At 48.2% G+C, this 15,053-nt stretch overlaps 1 protein-coding gene across 1 annotated transcript in view; it reads left to right on the forward strand.

The window, feature by feature from the left end:
* The first annotated feature begins 454 nt into the window (after nt 1-454).
* EHD1 (EH domain containing 1) overlaps nt 455-15,053 on the forward strand; it is a 32,663-nt gene continuing 18,064 nt past the window's right edge. Inside the window, exons 1-2 of the mRNA XM_034776332.1 lie at nt 455-950; nt 4,825-4,922. Coding sequence (XP_034632223.1) covers nt 547-950; nt 4,825-4,922 — 502 coding nt within the window. The 5' untranslated portion in view covers nt 455-546. The remainder of the gene's footprint in view (nt 951-4,824; nt 4,923-15,053) is intronic.

A 15,053-nucleotide genomic window follows, 5' to 3' on the forward strand; every position in this document is an offset into this window, starting at 1 on the left:
TGGGGGGAGCCGGGCCACCAGAGTGGCAGTGGTGAGGAGGCAGAGGGTGAAGATAGCAACCCCTCATTGTAAGTGTGGGTTTGGTCAAATCCCTGCGACCCCTGAACACCACATGATCCCACATCAGCCAATGATTGAGGCTACTTTTGCCTCAGTAACTGTCATGGCGACTAGTGGGGGGTAGGGGTGGAGATGTGAGAATTTACAGCTACTGTACTTCCACCTCGGTAACTGTCATGGAGGGCAGGGAAAGGCAAAAAGCGGACGCGGAGGAGAGGGGCGGAAGTGACGCCACTACCATTATAGAGCTGTGGCAAGGAGCGTTTGGAAGGAGGGAGCGGGGCGGAAGCGGCTCAACTGACGGGCACCAATCAGCTTCTCGGGGGCGTGGCCGTGGGGCGGGGATACATATAAATACAGGCTCTGAGGGGGGCGCTTCATTCAGTGGCAGGCGGCTGAGCACAGCGGTGGGTGTTGCTGGCCCCTTGTAGCGCTTCCGTCCCCGCTTGTAACGCAGCCTTCCCCGCCCCTCCAGTCCCCGCAGCCATGTTCAGCTGGGTGAGCAAGGACGCGCGGCGGCGCAAGGAGCCGGAGCTGTTCCGCACGGTCTCGGATGGGCTGAAGCAGCTCTACGCCACCAAGCTGCTGCCCTTGGAGGAGTACTACCGCTTCCACGACTTCCACTCCCCGGCGCTGGAGCCGGCCGACTGGGAGAACAAGCCCATGGTGCTGCTGGTGGGGCAATACAGCACGGGCAAGACCACCTTCATCCGGCACCTCATCGAGCAGGACTTCCCGGGCATGCGCATCGGGCCCGAGCCCACCACCGACTCCTTCATCGCCGTCATGGGCGGCGAGACCGAGGGCGTCGTCCCTGGCAACGCCCTGGTGGTCGACCCGCGGCGGCCCTTCCGCAAGCTCAACTCCTTCGGCAACGCTTTTCTCAACAGGTGAGCGGGGGCGGCGCGGGGGCCTGCAGCGTCGCTCGCCGCCTTCCTTCAACACGTGCGGGGCGGGGTGGGGGGCCGCGGCGCCCCTCAGCGCCTTTCTCCCCAGGTGAGGCCTGGCCTGGGGCCTGCATGGCCACTCATGGCCCCCGTAGCCTCCAGCTTAGCACCGTCCTCAACAGGTGAGCCCGAGTATGGGGGGAGACCTGCAGTGCCCCACTCACCTGTAGCGCGCCCCCCCCCCCGCGCCATACTCAATAGGTGAGTCTGGGCTGGTGGGTGGGCATGAGTGGCACTGCATGGCACTCCCAGTTCGAGCTTAGTACCACCTTCAAGCTGTGACCTCCTGGTGTGGAGGCCCCAGGATGGGTAGGGATGGGGGGGCGGGAGGGGAGCCTGCCAACAATACTTGTCAGCCCCCAGACTTATGGCAACCTTCGTGCAGAGCCCTGGACCAACTCCTGCATAATACCTGCTCTCCAAACCTAGCGTTGGGGCTTTCCTCTGTTGAGGAACATGGTCACTGGGGTGGTACCGTTGTAGGTGGGGATGGGGAGCTGCCATTGTACAGTTAATGCTGAGCTTGACCTAACTGAAACCACTCTGGGGCCTCCACCCTCAGACTATTTACTGGGTCCTGACAGGCCATAAACACTTGCAAGTGGGTCCTGAGGCCAAAAGTTTGAGAACCACTGCTCTAAGGCATAGTTCTTGGATGCCTCACCCTATAAACTCTGCAGCCAAATTCTCTTACATCTCCCTCCCTGCCCCCTAGGCAGTCTTCTGTCTCTGAATGGCCTCAGGCAGAAGGGGATTTTTGTGCAGAACTGCATAGTGATGCCTTCCTGTCAGTGTCTCAGATTTCGATAGCAATGTTATCTTGGCCACCTCTGAGTGGTGCATGGAGGGGGCTCTGAATGAAATGACTAGGAACTGACCCTAAACAAACATGAAACTGACTGGGTGTTTTCCCAAGATGAAATGGGAGAAAGAAATTAATATTAAAGCAAGTTAACTTAAACATCTCGGACTCCAATCCTCTAAACCTAAGAGGATAGTAACTCTAAGAAGGGGACATAATTCATTAAAGTCTTTTAACATGACAGTGTCCTTTCATAACTCAGAGCCCACTTCTCTGCTCCTGCAAGGGAGTTCAGGAGCTCCCTTGGATGCAGAGGTATTGCAGAGTACTGCTGGCATGAAGCCTCTGTACCAGCTGGGAAGTCCCTTCTTGCTCAGTACTGTTGGCACCTATAATAGCTGTTGACCGTGTAAAGGGGCCTTGATCTAACTGAAACACCCACTTGCAGCTCTCCAAGCTCTTAGGGTAACATCCGTGTTTTACAGATGGAATAACTAAGAGACAGGGTTGAAGTGACTCAGCCAAGCCTGCCCACAGCTGGGGGTACAACATAGGTCTCCTGATGCCTGCTGTAACTTTGAGATTCTTGAGACTGTCACCCCAAAGCATAAGGAAAGAGTTGCTGAGTCTAACTTCTCTCAAACTAAACCAATACCTGTTTTAGGCTGGGTTTCCCCTTGGGCTTCCCTGGTATTGTGCAAAAGTGTGACCTCAATAATACAGGGAGGCATGGAAATGTTCTGATGCCTTAAGGTGCTGATTGAAGCCTAATGCTAGTGGACATTTCCTAGCATTTGGCTGCTCCTGTAGGTGAAAGGGGAGAGATTGTCATAATTTTCTATTTTAATCTGGAAGTGAAACCCATAAGGAAGTGGGTAATTCAGGCCTATCCAGCCACAGGTTCTCATAACACTCATAATCATTCAGAAGTGGGTTCCCTGCCCTTGGTGATAGAAGATGATTTCATAGCTGACCACAAGGGCATGATGCAGGAAGGCATGAATGAAACACTTGAAAGCCATACTAGTGGCATAGCATGCAGCTTGAACTCGTGATCAGGGCCCCTCTCTGTTCATGGCTGCTTCCTCTCTGCCCGGAAGGATGCCTTTTGGACAATTCTAGGTCAGGATCTACTAGCTGTTTTGGGGCTGGCTTGTTTATAAACCAATTCTAGATGGCATTTAAACATCAGTGTTAAATGGGTCTCTGGAATGTTGGCCTCTGATCTCCCTGTTGGAGGAGAGTGAAGAGTGTTAATGCTTAACCCAAGTTCTCATCTTGATGGCCTAGTGTGACTAAAAAAATCTTGTGTACTGCAACTTTAATACACTGTATCCTTTTAATCTGTTAACTGTCCTAGCCAGTGGATTCTTCAGCTGGCATGTAACAAAGGTTCGTCTCTTGCATTCATCCTAAAGCTCCTTAAAAGAGCACAGTGGATCTCTAGGCTCAATAAAGGAGTAACATATCCTTGTTTTTCCTATGCCCACTGCTGTGCTATAATCACCATGCTAAAGGTGCCTGTGTATGAGCAGCAAGGCATGCAGTTTGAAACTAAGACTTTGTGTGTGTCTGGAAGATAATGTAGAAATGTCCAGTTTTTAAAACTGCTCCGTCTCTTTTGAAACACTAGGGATTAAGGCTTACAATGAGTTTTGTGCAGGAGTTGAGAGATTTCCTGCTCTCTGAAATCCATGTCAGCTCAGCTCAATTGCTTTGCTGTTGTCGTTGATCACTCTTCCTTTCTGCATAGCTAGCTGAAATCTCCTCCCAACAGAAAGGAGCTGCTGACTCCACTGAGGAACTAAAATTGCTGTTGACTGGACTCCTGAAATAAGAACAAGCTAAAGATCTTGCCAGTTGGTCTGCCTAGTGGAAAAATAAATGAATTCCAGCAATTTCTCCCTCTTTTAGATGACTCATTTTCAAGATGATCTGATCAAAAGTTAGGAAACAGTGAATGGAAGCATTAAATTACTGATCAGAGTATTGTTGGAGTAGTGGAAAGGTTAGGTGTGGAATTCTAAAGTCTGTCACTCTTTCCTTTAAAAAAATGTGCTGTTTTGGCATCAAGCTTGCCACTCTGTCAGCAGCTGGAAGGTATAAAGTGCACTAACTTGCAGTATTGACTGACATTTCCAGTTAATATTCCTAATGACTCACATTGCTGCTTGCATCTAACATTTCACTATTGGGCTTAAAGGTTTCTGATGCCAGAGAGCAATAGCTTAATTAAAAGTGACAGATTAGAGGTTGGGCTGGTTTAAAGTAGAACTCCATTGAAGCTGGTCTACACCAGCGGAAGAGCAAGTCTATTGTCTTCATTGGGGTTTAATAGAAATCTCTAAATAACAGCACTGCTCCAGTATGGCTCCCTTGTCCTTAGCCTTATAGACTTACATGGTGGCTTTATGCATATAAGGCTGAAGAGCAGGTGTGTTGCTTTGTAAATGATACATTAATGTGATACTCCAGGTTTAATTTAAAGAAAACTGATAATTGGTAGCTTAAAATTGGTCACTATTGCTAGTAAATCTGCCAAAGAGGCTACAGACTCTGTCCAGTTTCTTTCACATACTTGGAATGCAAGAGATGCACCTCCTTAAGGTAGCCACTTGTAAAACAGTGAATCTCACAGGTGGAGTGATTTATAGATGCCCATTCTGCTAATGCTGTACAAACATAAGTGACAGCCCCTTCCCCAAAGAGCCTGCTATCTAGTTTAGCAGCCCTTCTCCCATATACCTGAGGCTGGATTTATGCTCATCATACCCTGTTAGGTAAAACTCCCCCCCCAACTGATAGGGGAGTTAAGGCAGTGTCTGCTGCAGGGGGGGAGGGAGGGGCAGAGGGAAGGGAGACTTGCCCCTGGTCACATAGGGAGTCTGACAAAGTAGGCAATTGAATCCAGATATCCTGAGCCCCAGCCTACAGCCTTGACCACATGGCTGGTCTTTTACATACCATAGAAGGAAAGTGCCTAGCCTCTCTAATTGAGTATCTCTTCTCATGTAGGTTCATGTGTGCCCAACTACCCAACCCTGTCCTGGATAGCATCAGTATCATTGACACACCTGGTATCCTCTCGGGAGAGAAGCAACGCATAAGCAGAGGTAATTGTTCATTTTTAAATGTGTACCAGTGCCTACATTGTATAAGAATTTCCAGACTGGATCTGACAGACCAGTGGAACCATGGAGCCCTGAAGTGTGAAACCAGGGATACCACATAATATAACAGACTAGCTTGAGCCAAAACTTGACTATCCCTCTGTATTTTTGGCCTTTTCTAGAGATCTGGTCTGAAGTACATGTGTGCAAAGCATTTGGTACAGCAGCAGCAGGTTACTGCTCCAAGCAAAGGCAGTTGACTTTGTTTCACCTTAAAGGCTAAATAGCTTGACATTCTTAAGTCATCCACTTAACCTTCCTGGTTCTCTGTCAGCCAAGGCTTGAGATATTTGCCCCCAGTGTCAACTCCTAATATAGAAATGATTGGCATCACTGCAAATCATATTGCACTGGTGGCTAAAACTCCAGTGCTAGTCTGGCTTTCTGGAGCTGTCTATCTTGGGAGCTGTGAATGTTCTGGTTTTGGGTTTGGAAGAGAATAGTGTCAGTAGAGGTGATCCCTCACTTGGAAAGTCTGTCCAAAGACTAGCTTGAAGTAGATCTGAGGAGCTGAGACTTAACTGTGAAGCTGACAAAGTGCATCTGATGTCCACTCTAGAACCATTGTATTAGGACAAGTCCAGTTCATCTTGGGAGGCTAGCATGGCACCCCCTGGATGCATGCAAGATTGCTTGTTGGGTTGTCAATGCTTTAAGGCTGTTTAGGGGAAGAGCAGCCTGGTCTAGTGGCTAGGGCATTTGACTTGGAGTTGAGAGAAGTGGTTCTATTCCTGGTTCTGCTGTGACCCAGGGCAGGTCACTCCCCCCTCACCCTGTCTGGCCTATTTAGAACGGAGGCTCCCTTGCTGTGTGTGGGGCTAATAATTTTAATAGAAATGAAATAAAAGCTGTCTGTTGGGAGTCAGTACTCCTGGGTTCTATTTCTAGATTGATGAGGAAATGCAGTGTAATGGTTAGAGCTGGGGAGTTGGCACTCCTGGGTTCTAGTCCCATCTCTGCCTTTGCTCTGGGGTAACTAGCTTCATTTATGTGCCTCTTTCTGTAGCATAAAATGGGGATGACACCCTGCCACCTCAGTTAGTTGTGAAGCATACTGCTGAGAATGCTAAGCACTTCAGATCATCTCAATGAGTTACTTAGTTGAGCCAAGTATCAGGGGGTAGCCGTGTTAGTCTGTATCTACAAAAACAACAAGGAGTCTGGTGGCACCTTAAAGACTAACAGATTTATTTGGGCATAAGCTTTCGTGAGTAAAAACCTCACTTCTTCGGATGCATAGAGTGAAAGTTACAGATGCAGGCATTATATACTGACACATGGAGAGCAGGGAGTTACTTCACAAGTGGAGAACCAGTGTTGACAGGGCCAATTCAATCAGGGTGGATGTAGTCCACTCCCAATAATAGATGAGGAGGTGTCAATTCCAGGAGAGGAAAAGCTGCTCCTGTAGTGAGCCAGCCACTCCCAGTCCCTTTTCAAGCCCAGATTAATGGTGTTGAATTTGCAAATTAGTTGAGCCACTTCTCAAAATGAGTGTATATGGTCTGTTTCCTTTCCACTGCACTGGAGGTAGGGACAATGGCTGACTGAGTTTGCATGTCCCTGCTCATATCAGAAAAGCTGCACCTGTTCAACTCAATCTAATTAAACTGACATAAACCTCAGATGTGTTTAGCCCTTGCTTAAAATTGTAACTCCTCTTACAAGCAGAACCAATTTAAAGCAAGTGTTAAACAAGCTTGTTCAAATCCCTAATGTGGATGCACCAGTGTAAGCTAGGGGCATGTATTCACTGTGGAGATCTTGGATGACCAGCACCCAGGATAGTTAAGGCCAATTGTCAGCAACCATGCTGCAAGCCATACTTGCGCTACTGTCTTTGTAGCTGTTGCATTCCACAGGTCATTAGGATTTGTGATGGCACATCCCATGGTGCTTTGTATAACAGTCTATGCTACTTTGTCTCTGAATTGTGAGAATTCATCTGTCCTAGGCACAGAGGGAATTGTGGGAAGTCATTGGAGGACTAATAGTACTTGATATTGCTCAATCTCGGGTGGCTAAACGCCACTTGTCCCTCTAAGAAGTTGGTGTGTACAAAGGGCAGGGACTAAATCAACGCGAGCTTATGACCTGCACTTACTGGGAATTCCTCGTTCATGGGGAATAATTGCAATCCCCGATCCCCATCACGAATGGGGTTCAACGGGTTACCCGCACCTGTCGGCGTAGGGTAGACACACGCTGAGCCAGTCAGTGTAGCGTGCGTGCAGCCCCGGACATCTAAGGGCATCACAGATGCCCTTACAAATAGTACAAATAGTACTTGAGTTATTTAGCCTGTCCTCACTGCAGGGTGGCTTACCCAGCCCAAGTGAAAGCAGAACCTGGACTCTAATCCCCAGCCATGCCAGCTGGAAGTCCCAGTAAATCTGGGTGAGAGGGTTTTGTGTATGAATGGGAGTGGAGCGCTAGGGGCAACACATGGCTAAGAGCTTGGGCTAACTCTCTGCAGCAGTAGGTATCCAAAATAGATGGGAGACCTCAGTGTCCTCATGTTACTCTTGGGATGATGGACAGATGAGATGGGACATAGTTATGCTTGAAGGTGTTTGATCTATAGACATTGCAGAGGTGCTTGAAGCTGTGGCTGTTAAACATGGCAGTGGTTTCATGTCCCATCTCCCCCCATTTTCTCCCAAAATCAATAGGGTTTTACCCATTGATGCCTACAACATTTCAGGGAATGTTGTAATTAATCAGATGTATTGGTCAAAAGTGATCATGTTGCATCCAGACTAACACATACCATGGAGCTGAATGTAGGGCCTCACTAGTTCAGCAAACCAGCCCTCTGGATGGTAGGTCACTATTGTCCCTGTCCTACAGATTTGGGTGGAAAACCTGAGGCGCACAGTAGAAGTGATTTGTGTAAGATGGGTGAGCAGCAGGGATGGGGAATAGAATCCTGGTGTCCTGATAATCAAATAACTCCCTGGTCTAAACCACTAGACCTCCTGGCTATAGAGAGGAGAATCCAGGAGTCCTGGCTCCCCATTCTGTGCACCAGTGAGTAGCTTCTCTCTTCTATCCTGACAAGTGTGACACTTCACAGCTCTCACTTGACTGACTCCCATTCTAGTATTCTTCAGCTTAAATGCTTTTACCACACTGACTACACTACAAATTCAATGGACAGTTTTCTAGATATTACTGCTTGAGTGCAGTGATGTTGCCTCTGAAATGGCTTCCTCAGCTGTAGCCTGCAGCACCTGTTGGCTTTAGCATTCCAGAAGTCTCATGGCACCAAGTGGCATCTTAGCCTGGAAGCTAGCTTCCCTGTAGTGAGCCCCCTGTCAGGGAGCAGTGTTCTGAGATCTTGCTTGTGTGTTTGAGGCACAATTGGCTTATCAATTTGATCCTCTTATTGTGACTGTAAGGGACTGGGGGAATACTTGTCTTGCAGCATCTCTTGGCTGTAACATGACTGCCAGACTTGAGTCACTATCTACATGGCTAAATATTGAGGGGGAGAACTTGGCAGGCAGTAATTTCCCGTGGCTGGGTGTTCGGAGTAAAAATAGGATCTGGTCTATGTAAGTGCATACATCTGAACCTGTTGGGAGTATAGTCCCATCCTCATCACCAGAATACATAGCTCTAGGACAGCACTTGGTGTACCTTCCAGCCATGCGTGAATCATCCCAGGTGGCTTATTCTCTAACCTCTCCCTGGGGGGGGAGAGGCAGGGATGTGTGTGCATGCATGTAGTGATGCTTACAGGGTTCATGCTGCTCTCTCCATATTGGACCAGGGAGGTCAGAAGTGCACTGTGCCCTTGGAGCTCAAGGTGGTGGAATTTGGAGTGGTCCTTAGTTCCTGGGGGATTTTGATAACCACTCTGACTGGCTTCCTGAGAGCTGTCTCCTGCATGGATGAGCTTAAGGTAGAAACCTGAAGCAGCATTGTCAACCCTAGTCCCCATCCCAGAGCTGTTGGCTCCTTTAAGTGCCTGGAGTGCCTTGGGAGAAACACACCAATATCTTGACCTTCATCTGAGAACCCAGTGTAAAGAGGGCAGGACAGGTTGACTTCTGATTGCCCTGTTTGCATGCATAGCTCCTAGAAGTCACAGCTGAGATTGGGGCAGGAGCAGTCTTTGTGTGCACAGTGCCTGGTACTGGTACAATAAGACCACAAAGTGAGAAAAGGAGTATTTATCCCCATTTTATGGAGGGACTTGCCCAGGTCTGCAGAGCTGGGACTAGTGCTCAGATCTTGTGAATCCCAGCCCACTTCCAAAACCACAAGACTAGCCTTCCTTTCCTTCTAGAGCAGAGGTCCCCAAACTGTCATGGAGAAACATTCAGGCGTGTGTGGCAGGGCCAGGCCAGCCCCCACAGAGGGCAGGGAGGGAGGGCCCCCAAGCTCTGCTCCATGCCTGGCCCTGCCCTGCCCACAGCCTTGGGCTGACTGCAGCCCAGCTGCAGCTCCACACCTGGCCCTGCTCACAGCCCTGGCCTCAGACCCACCCTCAGCTGTGGCTCCAACCTTGGTCCCCTTACCTCTGTCTGCTGTCCCACTCCTGGCCTCACCCCAGTGGGTGAGTGGGGGACATGACCCTGAAAAGTTTGGGGATCACTGTTCTAGAGGCAAATGCACTGTACTGACCTGGTTCTTCTGGCTCCCAAGCAGCATAAATATTTACCTCTAGCCCCACTGGTTCACAACATCTGACTCTCAAAATCTCAGGCCTTTTATTGTACTATTGACCTAGTACTGGCTATGATCCAGGTCTGACTCTAGCAAGTGCCTGACCTTGACCTAGTATTTCAGTTTCTTTCTATTGGTTTCTCAGTGTTTCTGCCAAAGGATTTCACTCCTCTTCTGTACCCCACACAGCTTCAAAGCACCCCACTGTGACTACTCCCCAGCGGAGAAACTGGGCTTGTCACTTCTGTGCTGAGGCTGGTCCCTGCACATTCCCTTCTGTGTCAATCTCTGGGCTTCTTCAGCTCTTTGCAGTCTTGTAACTTAGCTTGGCTCTTCCTGAGTATCAAAATCCTGGCTTTGATTGCATTGCTCCAGAAGCTCCTGTTGTATTTGTGGCTTCTTGGTTATGGCAAAGGCCGGAAGGAAAGTGTCTTGCTTAATCACATCAGCCTTTCCAAACCCTCCTCTGATATTTTTTTCCAGTGACTAGTAATGCCTGCAGGAAACTGTTTTCAAAGATAAGGCTCTTGCTGCCCCTAATCAGAAAGAAACCAGGATGTAACATTAAAAGCACCATGAATTGTGGAACAATTCTACCCCTCCCCCTTACAAACCACAATTTGTAATGTAAGAGTTTAGCTGTCTCTTATTCCTGTAGTGAGACTTTTGGGCCACTTTAGAGGGATAGGCAGGTCACTTCAGTCCCAGAACATCTTGTAGGAAAACAAGGTCTGAAATTTTATTTCTCTATATATATTTTTTCTAAACTTTCATTGGGACATACTCTGCAGTGTCTGGTCTTGTGCTAGTGCTTCAGGTATGGCTTGCATGGGGGAAGCCTGTGCTAATGATGTAGGTACATAGCTGTGATTCTCCATAGCTGATGGCTTCTAGTATCAGGCTGCTAGGTGGCCTATTTATCTTCACCTGTTCCCTTTGTAGAGACAGTTGCACTTGGTATAAATTCCTACATGTCAGGATGGTGTGTATGCAGTCCAAGCAATGACTGAGGGTATGAGGACTTCAGACATGAGAGGCTGGAATGGTGCTTTCAGGTGGTGCAAAGAATCCTGACTTAGCTGCCTGGCTAGCATGTGCTCACACACGCCAGGGTCTATCTGTGATTACCAGATTTGATGTAGAAAAGGAATTTCCCCTAGGTCAGATTATCATGGACCTTGAGTTTTTTGGCCTTCTGCAGCAAGGGGTCTGGATAACCTGCTGAAATCACCTAATGTTTCACCTAATTCCCTGCTGTCACAGGGGCCTCAGGCATTGGTGGGCCTTGGGCTATATACACACACTACAGCTTGTGGGTATGTCACTCAGGAGTGTGAATAAGCCACCCCCCTGAACTACTTAAGTTACACTGACCTAAGCACTGGTGTGGGCGGTGTTACAACATTGCTATCACTGCTCATGAGGGGGCTGGAGTAATTATGTTGAGGGGAGAGCACTCTCCCATCAGCTTAGAGCATCTGCAGTAGCAGCTCTGCAGTGGCACAGCTATAAGTACTGTAGTGTGGCCACAGTCTTTGTCTCAGGAGACTTCAGTCCTCATGTTCTGTGTCTGGGACAGAAATGTTAGTTTAACTGAAGTCGTCAGACTCACCATAAGGGTATTTGGGTGATGTTTACTGGCCTGTGATACACAAGAAGTCACACTATAGCTATTCTAATGGTCCCTTCTTGCCTTAAAATTAGGTGATCTGACCAAGTATGGCCCCAGAAACCGTCACTATTAATGTAGTTTTCTGAGCTGATTAGAACTGTTCATGGTATGTTGCCCCAGAGGCATACTCATTGGAGGAGCCATCTGCTGCATGGAAAATAGCCTTTATCCAGTCTAAATCCTCCCCAGTGTTCAGATCTTAGCCAATTAGCATTCCTTCTGTTGGAGGAGTCTTGAACCTTAGCTGCATGAAAGGTGCCAGATTAGGTGCTCTTGAGATTTCAGTCCTGTTCTCCGGTATTTCTGAAATGCCTGCCATAATGGTTTAAGGAGCTTTCTAAATAGGCAGGAGTGGTAACTTCATCTGTGCCCTATGCTGTCCCTCTGGTTAAAGTGCTGGACAGGGTGCAAAATATTTAGCTTCAATTTTCAGACTCTGTGACCTTGGGGAAAGCTGCTTTATCTGTTCTCTGGCTTTATAAGTGGGAAAACTGAAGCATAATCTTTACTTTCCAGGCAAGGTGGACTAGGAAGAGATCAGGTTCCAAGGTTATGAAGGGGCAGACATGAGTGGACTTGCTGACACAGCCAGCAGTTTTGTTGTGTGACTTAAACACACACCTTGTTCATGGGCTCAGACCCACAAACTCCTCTCACCTCAGATGCTAGTGATTTCCCATAATCTTGGCTAGGGATTAAACCCACATTCTAGAGTGAATGGCCCTGCATCCTTTCCACCCCATGTGGTCTGAAGCAAATGAATGCCCTTGGATAGTCTGCCTGTAAAGAGCTTTGATTAGTGCTGGACTGCTATGCAGAGAGGCTGGCTTGATCTACTTCTACCTGATGCTGGCTAACACTTTCTTGTGAAGGTCTGCCAAGTTTTCAGTGGCAGAACTGAGACTGGAAGTTGTAGAGAGCTGTAATTTACTCTTGACTCAGCAGGGGAATTTAGACTCAGGAGTCCTGGCTTCCCTGGTCTCTGACCATACAGCTAAGGCATAAGTGCATATCAGAGCATCTCAAGAATGCACAGGTCAGCTGGGAACTTGGTGTTTAGAACAGCTTTTAGCACAGCTTGCTTAACTCTTTCTGTTCCTGATTTACATAACTGTTCTGCACAGTTTTGTCTTCCATTGTGGGTCTTGCTGAGTCACAGGAAATCTGGAGTCTGCTACATGCAAACTTCTATTGTGTTGTAAGAGCATTGCTCAAACCAAAAACTAATCCAGTCCTGGAGTAAGAAGGGGCTGGTGAACATGTATGAAGGCTGTCTTTTGCAGCTACAGAGGTGCTGTGGGGATCTAAGTCCTGTGCATGGCTTAATGTTCCAACATAAGCATACTTCAAATGATCTTGAGTTGGTGTGATGACTAAGCACTGGACTGGGAGTCAGATGTGAATTCAGTTCCCTGCTGCTGAACACCTTCGATCCAGGGCAGTCCCTTCCCCTGACTTACTGTCTTGTCTGTTTAGATTGTAAGCTCTTCTGCATAGGTTCTTGCCCCAAAATCATCACTACTATCGGAGCACCTTCAGTGGTTAAACAATAAGACTAACATCTGTCACATGTTCTTTCATCCTTTCCGGTCCTAGCCCCAAAGAGCTGACCAGATGAACAGATGGGGATTAGCACAGGAGTTCAAAGAAACATTGAGTTGGTATTGGTCAGCATGATGGGCAGTGGACTCAGCACACCAGTGGCCTAATGATTGTCAAGTTTATTGTAGGCATCACAGTGAAGGGTTTTGAAGGATAATCTTCATTAAAGAAGGCAGGGCAAAGAGATGCACCTTGCACTTAGAGTGGAAGGTGGTGAGATTTGGGATGTGCCTTTGCTCTTGGGAGAGTTCGTTCTGCAATCTCAGACCAACCTCCAAAAAGCTGTCTCCTGTGCAAGTGAGAGAATGTGGATAATTCCACTGGGCCAGGAATTTTAGACAGCCTTCTCATGCCCTGGGTCCAGGCCACAGTGCACCTTAAGATAAGTACTGAGATCTTAACCTCTTGAATTCATATTCTGTGGCAACAGTTCTCAACCACAGCTCTGGGGACCCTGGGGGGTGGGGTATAAGCAGGTTTCAAGGAGTCCACCAAAATAAACCAGAGAGCAGGGCCAGCATTAGACTCACTGGGACCCAGGGCAGAAAGCTGAATCCTGAGCCCTACTGCCCAGGACTGAAGCCATAGTCCAAGCAATTTAGCTTTGCAAGGCCTCCTGTGGCATGGGGCCCTGGGCATTGCTCTGCTTGCTACCCCATAATGCTGGCCCTGGTTTTAATCAAAACTGAAAAACAGTTGTGGTGCAGGTGGGCCATGGAATTTTTATAGCATGCTGCAGGGGCCTCAGAAAGAAAAAGGTTGAGAACCCCTGTTCTATGGGATGTCAACATAGAAAAGAGGTTTGATGCACTCAAGGTAACTGAGGTTACTGAGGAGATGTACTCTAAGGTTCTGTATCTGTTGGGAAGTTGCCTAAGTGCCAAAGGCTTCATGCCCTGGTGGTGTAGTCCAGCCAGAAAAGATGTGAATAAGTGAGGCCAGCTCATCCACCAGCAGGAGGTGGAGTCTGAGCCAACCAGAAATGGTAGAAAGTATGCTGCTACATGAGTTTAGCACAGGGATCAGCAATCTTTCAGAAGTGGTGTGGCGAGTCTTCATTTATTCACTTTAAGGTTTTGTGTGCCAGTAATACATTTTAAAGAATTAAGAGACCTAAAAACATTAAACTATTCTATGTAAAGTAAACAAGGTTTTCAAAATGTTTAAGAAGCTTCATTTAAAATTAAATTAAAATGCAGATCTTGTCAGTTTAGTGCAATGGTTCTTAACCTGGGGTACATGCACCCCCTGGCAGTGCAAGATGCCCTTTCTGGGGGTGCAAGACATGTGAATTTTTTAGAAGGTAAATCATCAAACACTAAGCACAGGCACATAAGTCCAACTATTTTGTTTCATCAAACCATGTATTAACATACCTTTTTAATGATTACTGTAATATACAAGCTTAAGTTTTCAAGCTAACTGTAGTAAGTTTTGATAAGGGGTGCAAGAGCATTTCTTGAGAACTCCAGACTGTCACAGGCTGAGTGGGGCCAGGTGTCGTGTATTAAATTGCTCCCCCATAGGAATGCTACTTTCGGTGTACTACTTAGGGCTGCCAGTTCTGATTGCTCTGAGTGGCATGGTAAGGGGACTGGGAACAGGGGTGGCTGGATGGGCATGGGAGTCCTGGGGGGGCCTGTCAGGGGTGTGGATAGGGGTCAGGGGACAGGCAGCAGGGGGGTTTGGTTGGGGGTGGGGTCCCAGGGGGGCAGTTGGGAACAAGGAGCGGGGGATTGGATGGGTGGGGATTCTGAGGGTGGCAGGCAGGGAGTCCCAGGAGGGGGCAGTCAGCAGACAAGGAGCAGAGGGGGTTGATGGGGCAGGAAGTGGGAGGGGGCAGGCTGTTTGGGGAGGCACAGCCTTCCCTACCTGGGTGTAGTGTGTTTAAATTTCTCCCCGTAGGAATGTGCTACTTACAGTGTACTACTTATGGCTGCCAGTCCTGGTGCTCTGCAAGTAGCACATTCCTACAGGGAGAAATTTAGTACACCACACCAGCAGGCAGAACCCCAAACCGGCAGCGGGCTGTGGTCTGGGGCTCCAGCCGCTGGGACCCCAGCCAGTGTGCCAGTAAAAATCGCTCACGGGCTGCCTTTGGCACACATGCTGCAGGTTGCCCACCC

The sequence above is a fragment of the Trachemys scripta genome, chromosome 7 (genome assembly GCF_013100865.1).
Source record: "Trachemys scripta elegans isolate TJP31775 chromosome 7, CAS_Tse_1.0, whole genome shotgun sequence".
Lineage (NCBI taxonomy): Eukaryota > Metazoa > Chordata > Testudines > Emydidae > Trachemys > Trachemys scripta.